Raw genomic sequence first — 21,198 nt, forward strand, 5'->3', positions numbered from 1 at the left:
AGAAGGAATGGTATTAGTAGTACTTGTGTTTTGGTCCTTGTTTAATAATAAATGGTGAAAGTATTTCTCATTATGGGGGGACTTTGGGTTGTTTGAAACAGCCACAGCGTTAATCCTGTGAGACGTGGCAAAACAAAGTTTTGATCAGCCTAGGTAACGATATATCAATATTTATTTAGGATTTTACTTTTGTGCAAAAGAAACTGCAAAGAACTCGACCCGCGTGTATCACAATGACGTCTCATATTGATCATGGAAGAACCATCCTATTGTTGTAGGCCTATATTATAGTGTACATTGCATGTATTTAACTGACGCTTTTATCCAAAGCGACTTACAATAAGTGCATTCTACCATGAATATGCATACCATAATGTGCAAGAACCTTGCCAGTTATAAAGAGGTGCAGCAGTCTAGACGCAAGAAGCAGAACCTGGACTAATGCGTGCTTGGCCTGAACAGAACCCTGAGGGACCCCAGTAGTAAGACCCCAATGTTCAGACACCGCTTTTTTCCAGATGACCCTGTAAGTGCGATCCTCGAGGTACGATATGAGCGGGTGAGTGCAGACCCTGACCCGCCCTGTCTGGGAGGGGCGCTGTGGAGGTAATCTGGTGCTTCACTGTACGGCCGTCTGCTGAACGGTCCAGCAGCCTTACGACGGCGACAAGGGAGGTGGTTCTAGTGGTGACCAGTTTCTCTCTGAGTGTTTTGGAAATAATTGGTAGAAGAGAGACAGGACTGTAATTCTTTACAGCGAGAGGTTTGTTTAAATGAGGGGGTCGAGTGTTTGGAAAATAACCAGCTGCCAAAGAGGTCTTAATTAGACAGAGGGAGGAGGGTCGGGAACAATAGGATGAAGGTTAGAGGGGCACAGGTCGAGAGGGCAGCTGGTTGGGAGGTGGGAGGTGACCAAGTATCTCACCCCATGGAATAGTATGTTACAGCAGGCGGGTGGAGAAATTTGTGTATATCAAATAGTTTTGTCTGGGTCGAAGAAGGATGTTTGAACTTTAGATTAAAAAGAAACCTTTAAGCTGCAGATCAGGGGGCACCGAAAGAAGAGAGAAGAGACTACATGCATAGTGTTGTGCCTTCAAATCAAACAACACAAACAGCTCAGCTGCAAATAGTTTTATTGACCTTTTATCCAAAAATCAAAAACAACAATGGAGCCGTCATAAAACGTTTGTTTTGCTAGATAATGCACCACGGACATGTCTGTAGAATTGTAGTATTGGCATAAATACAGTTAAATCATACAAAACAAAATGTCAAAATAGTTCATTTTGAAAGTGTTCACTTGAGCACTTGCATAGCACAGGCTGTCTTTGTCACATTTTGGTAATTCCACATCAGGCGTTGATGCTTTGAAGGTAAATTGGCGAATGTTTCCACAACCTCAAATTGATCAATCTCATGGAAGTCTAGCTTACTGGAATTTTACTCACACCATCATTTGAGAATATAGCTTAGGGCTCATTCAGCTGGGACGGAAGGTGTGATTGTACCATTAAAACTCTATAGAGGGCTCCGTTTGGGACATTTCTAGACTATTACACAAGGCAAAGTTACATTTAAATCAATATTAGGTCTTTGAAAGCAGCATCACTGACTTATCCTTCAACATCAACCACAGAAAGGACCAAATTATTCTGCTTAGGGGTAAGAAAACATCAACATACGACAAGGACGTTTAATCGAGAGTTAGTTATTCAAGGATCACTTTCTAAACACCACACTGTCTATAGAAAGTAGAAACAGTGTCCAAAGTATCGTTCAAGGGGTTAAACCTATTTGTATTGCCTTGTCTACAAAAGGAAAATAGGTATATCCAGTAATGAGCATCACCCAGACGCCTGGGAGTGAACGAGTCCAAGATATATCGATATCAGATGTCAATCGATTTAAAGAATTGATGGAAAACTTGCAAAGAAGATGTTTTCTTTGATATTTACCTAGGGACCAATTAGTGACCAATTCCTGACTTCTAGCACGGCAGGTAGCATTGTGCGATACAGTAAAGCCGACGCACAGAGAAAACGTGTGCATCTTTGACAAAAAAAATAAACCAAAATAAAAAACACAAACACCGTGTTGCAAGAAGGTTAATCTGCAAACCATGTATCCACCTCAACCAGCTGGGGGGTTTAGTGGATCCAAAGCCAGATGTGGAAAAGAAAATGTGATGCACAGATATGTAGGCCAATAATACACACGCACACACACACACACACACACACACACATACACACAAATGAATATCCTACACAAGTGTGGAATACTCTGAACTGTACAATATATATATTATATCAGAAATGTTGAGCAAAATACCTTTTCAATATACATGAATACCGGTTTTTGTGGTTTTCTTCACAATGTACAAGGTTCAAATTTGTCACACAGTAAAATGCTAAGCACAAGCCCTCAAAGGCCACGAAAGTGCATAATATAACACCAGGTGGGAAGCCACTGGAGGAAGAGACACAGCCAGACATGGGTGGAGCTGCTAATACTGTGGAGAAAAGCCTTCACTCCAGACCTCGTGTATCACAACATGAAGGGAACCCAACAGGATGAATCTACTTCAGAATAAAAGTAATACACTCACGGAAATCACTTGATCCCAGTCAAACCATGCACACTCGCTCACATACACTATGCACACCTGCTCACATACACTATGCACACTCGCTCACACACACACACACACACACACACACACACACACACACACACACACACACACACACACACACACACACACACACACACACACACACACACACACACACACACACACACACACACACACACACACCTTATTTGGAAACAGGGACCCATGGCCACTCCTATGCTTGTAGTTCTTTTGACCAATATCTCTACTGACTAACACCCTGTATAAGGCACCCACATACTCAACACAGAAGACACAGCAGCTTCCACAGGACCAGCGAGCTTCAGTTATGTCCGTCTCCCCCCACCCGCCCCCCGTGCAAACCGTTTAGGTTCAATGAGATGGGGGCCGCGCGGTCGTCTAGTGAGCACCGTCTTCCTCCACACGGAGCGCGCAACCAGGTGCTACGCACATGCTTGTGTGGCTCACCCACACAACGGATAAAGCGTGAGCCTTGAGATTAAATGGACGATAACACTGGTTAGTGTCTGAGGCATCTTTTCAGGTGACGAGCGTACTTTTTTGAGTTCTTACGTGGAGGAGGTATGTTCAGGTACGAACCCTCAGAGCCCGGGTGGCGGGCTGAATGTGGGAGCATCAGGGAATGCTTGGAGACAATCTCTCTGTAGTGCCAGAAGCAGGGACCGTTTCTTTACCATCTGAACGTCGCCTTGTTAATAAGCGTGTATATAGTAACGGCGAAAAACGTGCATGTTTTTTCCTTTACATTCTCCCAATCCCACTACTCCTGCATCCTCTGCCCTCATTTCTCAGGCTCAGTAGACTTATAAATGAATGAGGCCAGGGGAGATTTTTCGACAGTTGAAAGGCCTCTTCACACTCGGAAGAGGCTGAAATGTTGTGAGTTAAAAACAAAACTTTCAAGAGATTTTTGCCAAATCCATGTAAACGTTTTGGTTTTCCAACATCGCCATCGTTGTGTAAAATCCAAGACTGTAACCAAGCATTCCCATTTCACATTATCATCTCTGTCACAAAGTAAAGACAACTGACTTAGTGCTCCTTCCATGGAAGGAGGCTAAGAAGAGCCGTGTTGGACATTCCATACGCTGTTGGGAACACCATCTTCATCTTCCTCTTCCTCCTCCTCCACCATCTTGTTCTTCTTTAACCAACTTTCCTTCTTTCTTTTTAAAAGACCTCTCAGCTTTCCTTTGTCTTCTACTTCTGGCCAGAGAACAGTTGTTGGCTACTTCCTGTGTCCGAGAGCCGCCAACTTGGGAAAGCAGCTAACTGTGCAGCAGGTAGACGACCAGTTCGTAGGTGGCCATCATGATGGCCGTGTTGGGGATCTGCCTGACGAGGTGTGTGGTGAGGCCGCGGTACAGCGCGCGGTAGCCCTCCTCCCGCGGCACCTGGATCAGGGTCTGGAAGAAGGAGCGGTACCTGGTGCCCTCCTCTCGTAGCCGCGTCCGGATCACCTCTGAGGGGGCAAGAGAATTAGAGACAAACATAATGGGAGGGAAAACACATGTCAGTGTTTCCCCTAAACGCACCTGAAATATGACCGCCGCTGCTGAATTTCTTTTTTACTCTTTAAAATACGAATGTTATATTATTTTGCGCTACGCAAAATAATATAACATTCCGTGCGCTACGGACGCTGGATATGCGCTTCATATCCAGGTCAATTCACACACTTGTGAGTAAAGCATATAAAAGGAGAGGAGATGAGAGGAGAGCTCCTTCTTATCCCTTTAAAAAACGAATGTTATATTATTTTGCGCTCAGTGTTGGGCAAGTTACTTAAAAAGCGTAATGCATTATTTATTACTTGTTACTGTCAATTCAAAGTAATTAGTTACATTACAGTATTACTGTCTTTGAATTGTAAGGCATTACACTACTACACTACAAAACTTGTTCCATAGAGGCATGGCCTATTTATGGTCCTACTAAAGCCTTTAGTTTTGAAAAATATATCTCTACATATTTTTAAGGAATTTCTTTTTAGCAAAAATGTCAATATAAATTCTTTAAAAACAACAATTTCAGTAGCATCGCCCTTATTGACTCTAGAGCCCCAAAACCTTTTCAATAGAGGCATGGCCTCTTTAAGGTCCTACTACAACCTTTGTGATGGGGAGTGGGGAGGGGGTGGAAAGATGCATTGGTTGGAGGCACAGAACTTTTCAATTGTTGTAGTATTTGTGTCATGTGATTTTTGTTAAATAAATGTCAATAATTGTTTCAAAGATTATACTTGTATTATGTTAAATCTCTCCATATTTCCCCTGCTCATTACTGTGCACAAATGTACTGTATGTACACCCTTCTGGTGCCGGCAGAGACATAGAAACCTCCCTGCAGGGTGCGCGCTTTGCAAGCACACATAAGAATTGCGAGCGGAAAAAGAAACATTTCACCTCCGCTGCTGCAACTCCATCCTAGGGGTAACACTGCTTATACAGAACAAAAAGCACAAAAAAGAGAGAGAAAAGAGCCAAATAGAATATTTTGCTTTTTTCTATTAATATACTAATGGAACAAACTGCTCGTCTCTCAGTCCATGAGCAATGGCATGTTAACACCGAGTCAAAATGGAATTGTTAGTTTGGGGGCAAAATTGGAGAAAAAAAACCTAGCCTAATACCTGTATCCAGAGGTACAGCTCTGGGATCTGCAGAACGCTTTAATATAATGGATGTCAATGGCCCAATTTACATTGAGTCTTAGGAAAAACTGCGCCAAATCCTCACCGTGTGGGTAGGCTAACGAGGTGGCGCAGGTCTTGGAGGTGGCGGCGGCCAGCATCATGCCTACAAAGTCGGAGGCGTCCTTGACCGTCTCCTCCTCGTCGTCCATGTTGGCCTGGGCCTTGGACTGCAGCAGGCGCTGCTTGATGCTCTCGTAGATGACGAAGTGGATGACCGTCTCCGAGATGCCGGCGTAGGAGGCCGACATGCCGCGGTAGAAGCCGTGCAGGCCGTCCGCCCGGTACACCCGCCGCACGCACTCGAAGGCGTTCATGCGGCGCTCGCCCCGGTTTCTGCGGGCGAGGGAGAGCGTAAGAAGGAGGAATGTCAGGGGCGTCGTGGTGTGGGTCTGTGTTATGCTTTGTGCTCTGGAGCCTGTGGTGACTTATGCTGTGGACAACGCCTAGAGAGCCAGTGCAGCCAAACCAGTTTTACTTTTGTATAAAAGGTGATCATTTGTCTTATTGGACCGTCAACATAGAAATCGATGACGTTCATCTCTTTTACTGCAGTAAGTCCCTAATTTAGATACAATTTTGGTCAAATTCTTTGTTTTCTCCCCACAACACTATGTGACTGTAAACACGTCTGAGCAGCGTTATATTTAATGTCCTGGTCCGAGTGAGGGTTTAACCTCCCGGACTCCCATAGTATAACTCTACAGTGTGTGGCAGAATTCCTATACAACATCTCTTATTCTAAACGCTCATACATAACAATAGAACTAAAAAAGTAGCATAAAGTTGCCTTGGGTCACAACCACGGGGATGACAAGCCCCCTCTTTCCTGAAACTCTTAGCCCAAAAAATAATATATAAAACATTTTTTACATCGCATTAAGTTTCAATTTTAGCAGAAACCAACACTGGCTTTTTAAGGCATGAGACCTATAGCATCACAGATGCTTTTGTTGACTGTCAACACAAGTGAAATAGAAACACCACCACTGATAATGCTTCCCCACCAGAGATAGCGGTAGTAAGGTATTTCCTTAGACAATGGTAGCAGAGAATAGAGAGCTAGTCACCTGGCATCCAGCTGCAGGCGTGTCTTGATCAGCCAGATCGGATTGGTGGCAGTAATGGCGGTGAACCCTGGGAAATAGAGTTCAGAGGTTCAGACCGCAGCAGGGACAAACACACAATACACACACAATAGGACACAGTGGAGCCAGCAACACTCAATACTCTAGGGTTCTAGACTAGGAGCCGGGCGGGAAGCACTTCACCAAACAGGATCAATCAGGTGGCATCTGCGTGGAAGGTGATACGTGGAACTGTGTTACATAAGTTTAGTGCATGAGGTCTAGACCTCATGAGCGAGTGCAGATAAGGATGGGGACGGGGAGGGGATGAAGTCAATGGACGCCTTATCTCTTAATGCTTTTCTAAATTAGTTATGAGACTATTGATCCTCTTTGGTTGAAAGACTATCCCAGGTCTATTCCAAACCAAACTAATGTGCTGTTATTTAAACCGCCACTTTCACAGAGTAGTAAATGGAAATCGTTCTTGAGTTGGAAAAACTGAATTTTCTATTATTTTATAACTATCTGCTCTTAATCTTGAACTGCCTGGGTAAAATATTGTCTATATTCACTTGAAGTATAATTTGGCAGTTATGGTAGCTGTGAGAGACTGCTGGTGATATCCATTATGCACTCGTAACTCGTTATTAAGGCTTTATAAATACTGCATCACAATGCCCTTTACATGTCAGATCATCAGCTGATTTCACTACAGAAGAAATTATGCATGGTGGCATTTCTTCGATCATAGACGAAGTGAAATTTGGCCATATGCCCAAAAGGCATTGGTAAAAGACGGTGGAAAATACAAAATGGAGGAAGCCTCTTCAATTATTCAAGTGTGCTAAATTGGGAAGTTTCCGAGGCCAAAGTAGTAAGGGAAATACGAGCTGTGTCATTCAACCCTAATTCATTCACTGCACAGTCAGTAACCATCAGTTTGGCTTGGTAAATAAGAATCTATCTCAAATACAGGTTTGATTGGCAGGTTTGATTGACCACAATAGTGGGGGTTTGTAGTTTGACAACAAGTAAAACACTTTATCAAAAGGTGATCCAACGAAACAATAAATAAGGTGCACTTAGCAACAAATGGAAGGACTAAGACGCTGTCTGCGATCCACTATGTCACAAGGCAATGCAACACTGATCCTAGCAAGTAGCTGTGAGTAGCGGGCGGCTGTACGAGTCTGTGACGACTGGTGCAACAAGCAACGCACTACCACACTAGAGAGGACGGCGAGAGTCTGAGGTGGAGGGAGCATAGGAGGAGCACCGAGAGGGAGAGAGAGCAGAGAGCGGAGAGCAGAGGCATGGGGTTGGATGGAGGTAGCGGCGTCTATGGCAGGTACTCACGGGGGAGGGGCAAAGCTCCTCCAACGCCACCCCGCTGCAGCTAGCAGCCTGCAGATATTGGGGGGGGGGGGGGGGGGGGGGGGGGAGGGGTTCAGATGGTGGGGGGGGGTGTCCCACCCAATCACTCAGAGGTGAAAGCTTTACAGTAAAGCCCTAAGATAGACACGGTTTCTGGTCCACCGCCAACACACAAGCAGCGGTCAGAACGAACCAGGCCCCGCCCCGACCCCCTCCCCCACTTCATTTATATTAAATAGAGGAGGTCGAGAGGAGATGAGCGGCAGGTCATTCCTCCACTCATCTTTCCCCGGACGGCCCAGATGGCCCTTAAGGTCCCGCCCCCTCTCACCTACTGATAAATCATATATAGCAGTTACTTAAAATAAAGATGGTCAGAGGTTGGCTGGAAGTAAATAAAGTAAATCCAACTCACGCATGATGAAGGCCTGATATTTAATATGTCCCCACCCAATCCTGCTAAAACCCAACCCAAAACAGATCAATGGGACTGGGTAAGGATGTTTGTTACCATCACCTCACAATCCATGGCCACTACAGAGTGGACTCAGATCAATTGTGAATTTATGAAGAGAGAATAAGGCACTAGAGTACTGGACAATGACGAAATTAAATCCTGAAACTAAATCGGGGGGAAACTTTGTTGGGCTGTAGGAAGCCGTTGATATAAAAGGACGTGGTGAGTGATGAGGACACAGGTGGAAATGCTAACCTTGTCTTTCTGCATTTTAAAATGTTTCTGTGGATGGTGATGAAATACAGAGAAGGGGATCTCATTGGCAGTGTTATAAAGCATGGATGAATGCAACACAAAATAGAACCAAAGCAAACTTGACAGAACATTTTTTGGAAACCCACGCAACATTATTTTTTGGGAGGCTTACTTTAATCTAGATTTTTTTTTTTATCAAACTATGAAAAGGAGCAAGGCGTCACTCCTGCTAAAGGCCATTTGCTTTTGCTTTCTCAATATTAAACTATAACCCTTGGAGTTGCTAACACAATAGTCCAATATTGACTTTACCATTAAGCCTCTGACTTAGAGGACCCACAAAAAGAGGATCATATGCAACTACAGGAGAGAAGAATCTCAATTTAAAACAAAGATGTTCTTGACGTACACACTCCACATCAGCTTTTATACTGTTTTAAGAAGTGATGTTGCAATAGACCACTGCAGCTGTTGCCCACTGGCTTGCAATATTAAAAGAGGGCCTATATGTGTCTACCCCTTGTGCAACTCTAGAAATACCAAGGAGAACAGTGCACCTTTCTCCATACAAGTTTGGCCTACATTCATAGACACCACACATTCTCCAGAATAGCAACTGGCAAGAGATGGGGACTGGCAATGGCGAGACTAACGACACAAGATTTGGCATAAAAACAAACTGTAGTCTATGATAGATTGACTGTTAGCATTGTGACCTTGAATAGCCCTGTAAGATAATACAAACGCCTTGGCTTAGACTACTAATGCCTCACATATCCTTAATCGAGTATGTCTTATTAAGTATTCATTAAATACTTGCATGATTTAGTTATTTGGGTCAGTTAGGCTCGAGTTCGGGTCATAACAGCAGTTATACTTCATGCTGGTGTTTAAATATTGGCAGCTGGAATAGCAACAGAAACCTATTTACGCATGGGAAAAAGCCTGGCCTCCTTCTACAAAGTCATTGTGTCAAGTTACAGAACTAGGCCAGTTCTAATAGTTTGTCGGTGTAGTTAAAATAATAAATGGAGAAAAAAAAAGAAGCATACAAAAGAATGGGATTCGTTCCCTGATGAAATGACACAACATTCCTCAAATGGTGGATGACGAACAAAATGACGAACACGACAGACGCAGCTCCCTCAAACGCTGACAAGGTTAGCATTTCTCGCGCGCTGACAACAACTAAAAGAATTCGGCAGGAATGTCACTCGTGACCTGATCGGCTTCAACTTTTGTTCTTCTTCATTGTGCTGCGCGCGGCACGGCAACACGCCGGCGCCGTGCCGCGACTAGGCAGCGGGCCGGGGTTGTCCCGAGGCTGCGGAGCTACTACGACAACGCAGACAGACGCACCAAGAGCCCATTATCATTGTAAACATTGAAGCACGAGACAACGGAATAGCAATGCACCATTGGTTATCATCATACCAGTGTAAGGAAATGGGGTGCTACCTTAACTCGTCCGCCCGAGTGCCGGGGGGGCCCAGCTGAGCCCCAGCTGTGGCCGTGCTTTCTCCTCTAAACACACACACAGAGCACAGAAGGGGGGCCCAGGCAACACTGTTCAAGTAACAACTGGGATGTTAAACCATATCATGGGGGGGGCCGTGAAGAAGACGTTTTAAAACAAGGGGATGGAGATTCTGAAATAAAAATAAAAGAGCGGGACAAGGACAGGACAAAATGGAGGCGACGGGAGACAGTTGGCCATGTGGTGGAGGAAAGCACAACCCAAACTTTAAGGACCTCGTCAGGTTTTCTTGTCAAAATGGCTGATTTGGGTCTTAACCCGCTATTTTTCGCATACGTACACAGTTTACCACAGTCAAGCAATGCATCTATGGGATAACGTCCCATCTAAAGATGAGCAGATAAGAGTGTTTCCTGCTTTCTCACAGAGTACCATAGCAGAGAGGAAATCTCTCTTTAGTTAACTTATGAGTTAAGTTTCATTTTAGTTTACGATCCAGCACTTGTGATAAGTATTTACCACACTGGTTATGATAACAGTTCATCCAAGCGAGTCCATTGTCTAGGCGAGTGATAAAGTTTTATATAGTGGATGTATTAGTTGTGTTATGCATCTCCTTTGATCCAGAGAGTCTTAAATTGTGCTTTCGTATTATTCTCATATTAGAGGGAGCTAGATATGAACCATAAACAAAAATAGCATTCTGCTTTAGCATAAATCGCTAAAGAAACAGAAAAAAAATGAAACAAAATGAACCACACATTCTAAAACAATCTTCTTACACAAACCATTTCTATATGGGGAACGTGAAACGTAGAAAAGTAGAAAAATACCAATAAAGAGTATTTTCGATGCACCTACATAAAAGATACAAACTCGTGTAAGTTTGCATTAAGAAGCTTGACAGTGAGCTACACCATCCAGCAGCTGTCAGACAGACTGACTGACACACATAAAGAGACGGACAGGGACAGACCGGCAACACAAATAGAGACAGGTAGACAGGTAGACAGCAGGGGGTGGGGCTGGAGTGGGTGGGGCGGGGTTTAGGAGGAGAGGTTACCTGCCAGTCCTGCGGACACCATGTGCACCGGGGTGGAGTCAGGCTCCATCACTCCATTCAACTTCTCCTTGGCGGTGGAATAGGCGGCAAAGTAAATGGCCCTGCACCGCACCAGAAATAAGAAACAGAATGGTGAGGGGAGATGTTCAGATGGTCTGAAGCCCTGCCGCCGCAGGGCTTTCAATACATTTACAACGCTTTTATCCAAAGTGGCTAACAACCTTCATACACACAAGGCAACAGCCAGCTTGACAGGGTTAGACGTCTCGCTCAGGGACACATCGAGCTTCAGCTAGGAGCAGCCGGGGATCAAACTAGCAACCTTCTGGTTAACAGTCAACCCCGCTCAACCCACTGAGCTACTGTTGCCCTACACAAACAGAACAGGCGCCTCGGGATAACAGCGTGAATGGTTATGTAGGTTAAGGGCGAGTCAAGGTCAAAATGTCGCCGGGGACTAAATAAAGCAGGAATATAATTTACTAACAGACAATGGTCACACTCAAACAAATTGTGGTTAAAGCATAAAGTCAATTTAAGAAGTAAAAGCATGCTTAGTGTGTGCAGGGGAGCAGAATACAGAATACAGCAGAGGGGCGAGACACTACCGAGCCACTGAGTGGAGCTTATCTTTCACCCTGTTTGAATACGAGAGCGCACGTGAGGTCTGCACGTGTGTGTGTGTGGGCGCTAACGTGCGTGAGCACGTGTACGCGTTTGCACAGCGCAGACCTGAATCCCCAATGCCTTGTTCTCGCAGAGCAGGAACTCCAACACATTGATTCAAACCCTCCCTCTCTAAAATGAGGATTTAGTGAATCCAAAGTATGTCCACATTGCAGAACAAACCCAGAGCCCCGAGAGCCTCCTCCCACGCATCACGTTGGTCCCGGTGAGTCCCCGGAGGGCCAGTGTGTGGGTCTGCGAGCAAACGCCATTTCATGCAATTGTGTAACTCATCTGTTGTTCTTTATTATATAACCACCATTTCTCCGTGATATTGTTGGCAGAAGATGCTTTCTTGTTGGAAATTCCCTCTCCCATTACTGGCTTTCACCGACAAGCCATGATGCTTCAATATCCATGCCCATGGAAGGGCAACTCCATTTTGATTGCTGCGTCTGCCAGGTCATGTCGACCTTTGTGTCATAGTGCAACCAAAATAAAGTGCACAAGCTAGCTGGCAGGATGCACTAAAAATAAATTACATCCATCACATACAGCAGTAGATTGGTATTTTGTAGTAGTCCAATAGTTTAACAAGCCCGTCCAAGATTTTACAAATAATCTGATGTTGTATAATTGGGCTCTCTCCTTATGTTATAATAGTTTCCTACAGTTTGCTGGAACGGTCAAATGTTGTTCCACCTTCACAGCTGGACAGAAAGCCCCCCCAAGTACTCACACACACATGCACGCAAACACACACATCAAACGCAAGCCAAGGGCATCTTTTGTTCAAAATGAGCGCTGAGTAACACTGATCCAAATAGCAATGTGGTTGAGAGGAGTATTACATAATAACGCTGATATAGAGCACACCAAAGATACGTGACAAGGACAGAGAAGGCCAACGTTTTGGTACGGCCAGGCCTCTGGTCTCTAGGGAGAACTAGCCAACTAGCACTAAAACACGCATGCCCACAGTTGACGACATAAACAATAACCCTGCCTTTAAAACATTCCATTGGGATGCTCCGCAACAACATCACAGGTCACATGACCAGCCAATCGCTGCATTACAGCTGACCAGCTCCTGATGCTGCTGCCGAGTGTAAAGCCTCTTATGCAACGAGCAACAGCCCAGAGCCAACAGAGGCTAACCCACTGAAATCATTCATTTCCGCCTGGATAAGAAGTCCAGTCTCCATTCAGATTCCCCAGCTTTGACGCCAACATTGCTCTGTTTGCTTCCGTTTCATACTTTAATGTTAAGCCGACCACAGAGTGAAACAGATAAGTTCATAAACCATGTAAAAATGGTTCAAATATTAATATTTTCGGTTCCTATGCAAGGTTTTAAAAACTAATGTTTGAGGTATTGCTGCTGACGCACATGTGGTTTTCTGCCTTCATTGAATCAAGTCTGAGAGCAATATTTCACATGTGATAACGATAACAATGCTTGATTCCCAACCATAGCATCACAAAGGGGTGTGTGTGTGTGTGTGTGTGTGTGTGTGTGTGTGTGTGTGTGTGTGTGTGTGTGTGTGTGTGTGTGTGTGTGTGTGTGTGTGTGTGTCCTGATCCTACCTAGTTAAGGCAGATGTAAGTTATAAAGTCCAAACGGTGGCGGACTTTAGACCGTGATGCAATACATACCTGGACGGTGCCACACCCACAAGGTTAGGTCCGAGACCTCGGAATAGTGAGCGAGGTCCTTCTCTCTCCAGGATCAACCTAGCAGAATGGAAGGGAAAACAGATGGGGAGTTAAACCCTGAACGCTTTCAGATCAATTACTATCAAAGTGAAAAAAATTATCCTGAAAACAATGCATTGTTCATCAAGAAACCATAAGGTACCCGACAGAATATTGCTGGCATGCTGGCACAGTATCCATAATTAAAGAATGAAAGAGGTTCACAGTTTGAGTAGTAGTTTGAAATCACCCTGAAAAGTTTCAGAATTTAAACAATGGGAAATCTTTGTTCGTACTTTGTTATCAATCATGTCTTTGTTATATCACAAAAAGGAACAACATTTTATTTGTAAACTAAACATTTATTATTTCCACCCATCAGCCCTCTATCTTCTGTCATTATGTCAAGTTAAGTGGATTAAAGCAATGTCTTTTGGTGTATACAAATACAACAGTGTTACTTACACACCACGATTAATGAGGCCCCAGGGAAAATGTATCCAGATTCCCAATAGAGATAACCAACCACCTCCCAATGAACTTTGGTTCTTGAACGATAGACAAACGTGATCAATATATACCATTAATGGAGTTGCATCAACAGGTTTTCATTCACGTGGGGTCAGATAACAAGGCGCTTCTCCTCAATATATGTATCCCCAAGCAGACTGTCTATTTGAAAGTAACCAGTCACGTTTATTTGCTCTTCAACACAATCTTATTGGACATTTCAGAGCTCAGATAAGAAATCCAGCCCTAACCCCTGTAAGCCTGCCCTCCTACACAGGCTAGAGGATGATCAATCCAGGTCCGAAAGGCCAAGAGCGGTGCTTGAACATCACAAGATACTAGTTGCACGGTAGCTGTAGTGGCTTCATGACGTCCGTTATAAAATGTTGCGCTTCAGTACGTCATCATCGTTGTCTGCTCCAGTTCTGAATCAGCAATCGCCAACCTGTTTACTTCTGTGGTGCGCAGCCGCAGAGCTGATACTGAGTATTTGCACCACCGTGGTGAACCTATATTTAGTAAGCCTCTCTGTGTTGGGGGGGGGGATAAACATCACAACATTTAGCAAAGGGTTTAATCACCTTGCATGGGCTTGAACAGATAATATAAATCTACCTCAGAAGACTTAAAGGTTGGGTATGGAATTCTCTTTTTTGGCCATTGTTGCAAAATTACTTGATATCCTTAACATAACCCACTTACAGCCACTGAGTTAGAAGTACTGACATGAAAATTAAACAAGTCAATCATCAGTGGAACGGGCAGGGCTCGAAAAACTCCAGCCAATGATTTCCAGACCCACCGAGTGGCATTGGACAGTAAGTACGTCAATCAAACGGTCGTACTGCACTCCCCCTCCCCCGCTCCCCGTGCGACCCCTTCGTGCACGTACTCAAAGCTCGTGACCCAGTGCAAGCTTCTGTTTGTTGTTATCCTGCGGTAGATACTGGAGCTAGCTAACTAGCTAATGGCTCGCTCTCGCGCATCTGTGTTTGCCCTCCTTGAATGATTGCGCGTCCATTTACTTGGAATGGGTGGAGTCAGCGTTGAAGGAGAGGGGGTAGGACCATTTGAGTTGTGTATTTTCAAAATCTGCTGGCGTTTCGCCAATCCCATACCCAACCTTTAAAAGGTATCTCCCACTGTTTAATATTAAGACGATGGCAGCCGGTTTCAGGTGGTTTCCTTTATGTCTCATAGTAACTATCTATTTAGCCATCTATTAGATATTTAACCATTTATTTTCTTTTAAAAATAAAGTTCTTAAACATACACAGCCTCCACAGACAACCTATCGCTGCATTCTGTCCTGCAGCACATTTGAATAAACATTCCTCTGTTAGCCTACTGGGCTGAGTCACCAGCCTCCATTCTGACCTAGTTATGTTTCCTTCTTCTTACTCATGCTCCTCCATTCTGGTATGGTGTGGCGTGTGTGTGTGTGCATGCTAGTGGTGTTGTCGTTCAAAGCTCCCGTGGCCACCTCCCTTGAGGAAAAGCACATGGCATCAGAGTCTTGTCCTAAAACTACAACTAAATGCCAAAGTTTATCACAGAACCACTTGGCGCTTGTCCAATGTCAATTTTTTAACGACCCAAGTGCTTGACCAGTATTTCATTACGACTAACACCGAAAGTGGTACTATGAAATAAAGGTTTGTCGGTATATCATTGACCTTAATTTCCAATTGGAGAAGCCATTGTAAAATACTATACTGAGATTTGAAGGCGGTTATGGCAACATTATGAGGCACTGGAAGACACATATTTGTGTTGTGCGACATTTATTGAACAAGCTTAGGATGGACAATTGAAATATAAACCATATATATAAGCAGTCCCAAATATCTGCACAATGTCCACCTTCAGAGCAAACATACTAGATCAAATCAACATATTGAACATCAAAGAAGCCTTTCTACAATGGGAGGTCTGACAATTAACATGGTTCTTGGTTCCGAGTTCAGCCTCCTGAAACCTGTAGCATGTGTTATATCAACATGGACTGTGGATGTCAATAGCCATGTGGTAGCAATCAAAAATCCAAGCTGTGTACTGGTTGGACAGGGAACTTGGCCCAATACATATGGGATAACGCAAGATAGGATTGTAGATGGAGCCACTGAGGGGATTCCCACAGGCAAACACCATTTCTAAATTTGTGATTCAAAGACGATCATGGCACTCCATACACACCCCACACATACGTAGCCTTGGAACCAGACAAATCTCGCACGCGTGTTTCATTTGCTCTAGGGATAAGGTCTAGCTTCACTTCCATACAAATGATTTCTGCCCGGTGCGAAATACACAGACCAATCACAACCATTTATCTGATTTGAGGCAGGACAAACCAACCAATCACAACCATTTATCTGATTTGAGGCAGGATAAATACGGTGCATAGGCATGCCGTAGAGGCATTTTCAACAACAACAAAGATGGCTGCCGCTGATGTGGAACGGTCTTTTGATTCCACTATCGAGACAGTATTAAACCAAATGGAAGGCAAATTTTCACTAAAAGAAGAATGACTGCCCCGTGAAGCTTTTGTTGAGAAGAAAGATTAATTTTTTTTAGTTGCTCATTGGAGACGGCCCTTGGAAATCAAAAATTAACAGACTTCGAGACTAATTGCAGTTTGCATTTATCTAGCAATGCCAGGCTTACACATACAGATTTTGAGTTAGGCCACAGTTTATCTAATTACCAAGACAAATGCAGCAGACTGAAGCTGCATGTCCCATATGAATATGGAACAAATGTTTAAACTTTGGGTTTGAAGTTGGACTTGTTTTTTCAGCACAGAAGCTACAGACACACCATAGTTTTTCTCTTAATCCTGACCTGGATAAAAACGCTGTTGAACGCCGTTCAAAGGGATAATGTAGTTTGTGCCCTGACCTGGCAACATCCCATCAAATCCAAAGTCCAGGACCAACCTATCAGCTCCTCACTTCAATATTTCCACAGAGTCAAGGTAGCAAGTCCCATACTGTAGCTAAAGGAACGGGTTGTCTGGCAGTGGTTAACAAAGTAACCCTAGCTTCGGCACAATAGCCAGTCACTACGTACCCTCAATTGGAGAGCATAATGTTGGCTAATGGGAGAGCGTCAGTCCCTAATAACGCTTGGCTGCCTGTCTTAACACAAGTCACTCTGGAGTCATGGGGCCTCACCGTTCCAAAGATCACTTCTGTGACATGACATGGAGGCATCTCTCCAATTGTCCGATGCTAATCCATATCACGTTCGACCCATTTGCATCAGTTTTTCATTCATTCCCCCGGTGTATGCTGAAAAATAGTGCCGTTTATAGCGTAGAGGAAGTTTGAGTTCTCTAAAGAGCCGCAGCGACTTCAAGGTTGCTCTATTTTCTTACTTTTTTCTCGAGTGACCCACCAGAAGGTACAGGTACAAATTATTGTGCAACATTTGTGTTTATCGTTTACTTGTTTCCACATGAAGGTCCACTTTGGAATTATGTGTGGACAACAATATGCAGTAATGCAGTTGTGCTAATGAATTGTGAGGAGAGATACTATGTTTTGTTACCCGAAATCCAATCCAATCACATATTGGTGGCTTCAAACTCACTTGAGACAGTGTATGGGCCCGGGCGGCGACATGCGGGCCACGCTGGCTCCGTTGACGGTGCTGAGCTGCACATCGGAGATGTAGAAGGTGACATGGGAGGACTGGAGCCGCGTCTTCACCACCTCCAGAGGACAGGTCAAGATGGCGCCCACTGTACCCCCGCATCTAGGAGGAGAAGAAGGAAGGGAAGATACCCCAGGACCATGGAAAGGAAATTCGGGACAGGGGGGTGTGAAGAGGAACAAGGAGAAGAATGGTGAATGTAGAATTATGCACCATCTTGTCCATTTGATAGGGAAGATTTTTTTCTTAATCTCAGACTCAATTTATCTAAAAAGGCCAGAGTTATAATGACCCACTATTGTGATAGTGGGTAAATAGGAAGAAATATTGTGATTAAAGTGGGACAAGCAGCTGACACGCATTCGCTTTGCAAGTTCAATGCTTGGTTTACAGACAAGAAAGATAGGATGTCAAAGCAGAAAGTTTCGCCACCCAAGTTTACGGTAAAACCTCCAACAACTGGGAATGGTGACATAGGGCTGTGAAGTCATAGTGTTACGTGTCCAGTCATGGCTTAGTCTGGCTCTGCTTGTTATGACCGACAACATGCACACAATACAATACGGAAGAAATTAACCTTTCTTCTTGTGCCACTATTTGACCCGATCATACCCTTCCAAAAAAAACAACACATGTTGTTGTCAGCATGTAGCCGAACAGAGTAGTAACAATTTTGGTTATGATAACCATTGCCCAAAGCTAGAACTTTCCATGGTCCTAGATTAGTAACGATGAGGCTGCATGGTCAGATTTCACCAGACATTGTTGTCATATCACCAACAAGCAGCAATGTACAAGCTCAATTTGTTGTGCCTCCAGGAAAACCAATGGTCTATCAGTGATCCCCTCTGTGAAACTGAGCTGTATCTTTGTGTTGTGTTGTGTCCTCATCTGCTATGCTCGTCTCCTTTTCAATAGCTCCAGCTATATATACTCTTGCCTTTCCAAAGGGCCGACACACATGTATGCAGGCACTGGAGGCAGGCCGACCTTTGGCCTACTTTCGGGGCTGTGTGTACTGAGTGCCATGCGTGAAGTGAGTGACGCCGCGAGAGAACGCCTTCTGTGTTTCAAAGTTTAAATAAAGTATGTTTCTTTATCACAGTATTTTCATCACGAGAGACCTTGCGAAACACTATATAAAAGCATGGAGGGGGAAAAACTATAGAATCGACTGGTAATCGAGCACAATAAATATAAAGGGACGGCATTGACCCTTAACCCTATGATTACCGTGTGGCCATCATATCTATGTAAAATACCCAAACTGTGTCTGCTCTACGACGCTGAAGTTGGCATCCGATTCGCAGCATCCGATTCGGCTTGAAAACCACTTAGAATCTTCAAATCGGTCCTGATTGAAAACCACTACACCTAGACTCTTCAAATTTGGACAACATTATCACAGTGAGGCTATACATGATGTAAAACATAGTTTCAGATTTGTGAAACCTTTACCCTATTTGTGAAAATGCAATACAGGCTTATTTGAATGCTTTTTAGGGGTCCAGACCGCATTGCATTTTCACAAATAGGTTAAAGGTTTCACAAATCTGAAACTATGTTTTACATAATGTATAGCCTCACTGTGATAATTTAGTCCTGATTTGAAGAGTCTAGGTGTAGTGGTTTTTAATCAGGATCAGTTCTAATGCGGTCTGGACCCCTAAAAAGCATTAAAATGTGCCTTTATTGCATTTTCACAAATAGGGTAAAGGTTTCACAAATCTGAAACTATGTTTTACATAATGTATAGCCTCACTGTGATAATTTAGTCCAGATTTGAAGAGTCTAGTTGTAGTGGTTTTCAATCAGGACCGATTTAAAGTGGACCAGCTGCTGAATCGGACGCTGCGAATCGGATGCCAACTTCAGCGTCGTGTCTGCTCTGCAATTTGGTTTGATAAAGGCTAATCTTCATTATTTTAGTCTAGTTAAGTCTATTTTATAGACAACTACACACAAGTATGTGAATTAGATCTAATAAATGCCACCTTTAATTGTTGTTAACGCAACCTAGCAGAAAAACTGCTCACTTGTAGGCCATTATAAAAACAGTATGAATCCGAACCACGGACCATCTCTTGCTTAAAGTAGTGTTAATATTCAAGCAACACAAATCTGAAGTGATGATGGGGAATATCTTTATGATCGTTGTAGACCTACGACCAGCAGGGGATTCGACCCCGGCGTAACATTAACATGTATGTTAACATGTATGTTGTCTGAAATAACTCACAGTCCATTCCCACAGATATCGACTCGTTTCGACACAATACAGATAATAAAGTTGACTTATTTTGGACGAAACGTTGTTGCTTACCCTCCGGCAAACAAATGAACCAGTGTATCCCTTTGGCTCATTCTTTAGCATGCTCCGCGGGGTAACAGCTAACCCGGGGGCCCTAGACCGAGTCCTGGCCGATGGAGACGATGTGCGCCCCTGGGTAGAAACAACAGACGTCGACGATGAATTCGAATCCAAATCTTCGCGGATACGTCTCGGGTGTTTCAGATACAGGTACAGTGTGAAAGAAGCAGTATTATTCACAGGCCGACATGCCTCTTCTCTCGGGCTTCGAGCACACACCCCTCTGCTGCACCGCGGATCTATTTTCTTCGACACAAAGTCAAAATAATGATACACGGCAGGTATATTATATCTTCTTGAATGTAATACAGCCCAGGTGCTTACAAACGGCTCGATTTGTCATCAGTGATCTTGGACCTCGGCTATCTTATTGCTGCAGTGGATAAGTGGGAGGGGCTATAGTATTACTGTACAATCATAGGCCGTATAACGTGCTGTCATTGGCTGGTTCGCCTGCAGACGTCACGCTTTCTCCGCCCTAGCACGCAGCGCTCGCATGCACACATTCTGAATGAACACTGACTGGCGCTTAACACACTCAACCACTCTCTAATAGAGGACTTGCAAATAAATTCGTGACCACTTTTACAAGTTATTTACATTATGTATTGTTTTATAAGGATGATATAGAATGTATCGAACTTATTGGCAGGTTTGTGAGCCCACATGTGCAGGGGTTCGCAGTGATTCTAAAAAATAAAAAAATACATTAACGCATACAAACTAGCATGGAGCGATCTCTACAAAGACTATTACCTACAGCAGATTTTCAAAAACATTAGTACAGGCTCATCAGAATCTCACCGACAATTGCATCATGGGTCCAAATATGGAGGATATTAAAATGAAGGAAGTACTAAAGCCATCTTCATTTTTCAGTTAAATAAATTATCCATACCTGCAGCTTGATTTCAAGTGTGTTATAAACAATTAACATGGACCCATAACTATGCCTTTATTCAAATAATATTAACATGTCAAGCTTTCATCAAGGAATTGTCATCATTCAATGCACTAGTTGTGTATTATTTGCAGCAAGTTGAGCATTAATCGCAACCCACATACACCTTAACCCACTTGGTCTGCTAGAGAGAGCACGAGAGTAGTGTTCATAATTCTATTTTAGTGCCGTAACATTGACATTAGCTGATCACGTTAGCAAAAGTTGGTATGTCGAAACTTCTGGTTTGGTGATTTGATAACAAGCTAAATAAATGTGACCATTTTGGACTCCAGTTTGACAAGCCAT

The 21,198-nt window shown here is 43.7% G+C and overlaps 1 protein-coding gene across 2 annotated transcripts; it reads right to left on the minus strand.

Moving 5' to 3' along the window:
• Positions 1–1,119: 1,119 nt before the first annotated feature.
• LOC115548869 (solute carrier family 25 member 36-A) lies at positions 1,120–20,345 on the minus strand. Of its 2 annotated transcripts, XM_030363764.1 has the most exons (8): positions 20,142–20,345; positions 19,902–20,021; positions 17,516–17,680; positions 13,370–13,447; positions 11,048–11,148; positions 6,422–6,488; positions 5,398–5,687; positions 1,120–4,121 (listed from the first exon to the last, which is right to left on the minus strand). In XM_030363764.1, exons 2-8 carry the CDS (start codon positions 19,940–19,942, stop codon positions 3,928–3,930), a joined length of 936 nt encoding a protein of 311 aa, XP_030219624.1. In that variant the 5' UTR covers positions 19,943–20,021; positions 20,142–20,345; the 3' UTR covers positions 1,120–3,927. The 2 variants fall into 2 exon arrangements, with proteins under 2 accessions (XP_030219624.1, XP_030219623.1); XM_030363763.1 differs by having other exon boundaries at positions 19,902–20,345.
• Positions 20,346–21,198: the final 853 nt, after the last annotated feature.

The sequence above is a fragment of the Gadus morhua genome, chromosome 8 (genome assembly GCF_902167405.1).
Source record: "Gadus morhua chromosome 8, gadMor3.0, whole genome shotgun sequence".
Lineage (NCBI taxonomy): Eukaryota > Metazoa > Chordata > Actinopteri > Gadiformes > Gadidae > Gadus > Gadus morhua.

Excerpts from the sequence above, each read along its gene's own strand:
- LOC115548869 (XM_030363764.1), bottom strand. The coding sequence starts at position 19,942 with ATGAGCCAAAGGGATACACTGGTTCATTTGTTTGCCGGAGG. Across the intron at positions 17,681-19,901 it reads GTTCATTTGTTTGCCGGAGG|ATGCGGGGGTACAGTGGGCG; the intron begins GTAAGCAACAAC and ends TTCTCCTCCTAG. Across the intron at positions 11,149-13,369 it reads GTGGGTGTGGCACCGTCCAG|GGCCATTTACTTTGCCGCCT; the intron begins GTATGTATTGCA and ends GGTGCGGTGCAG.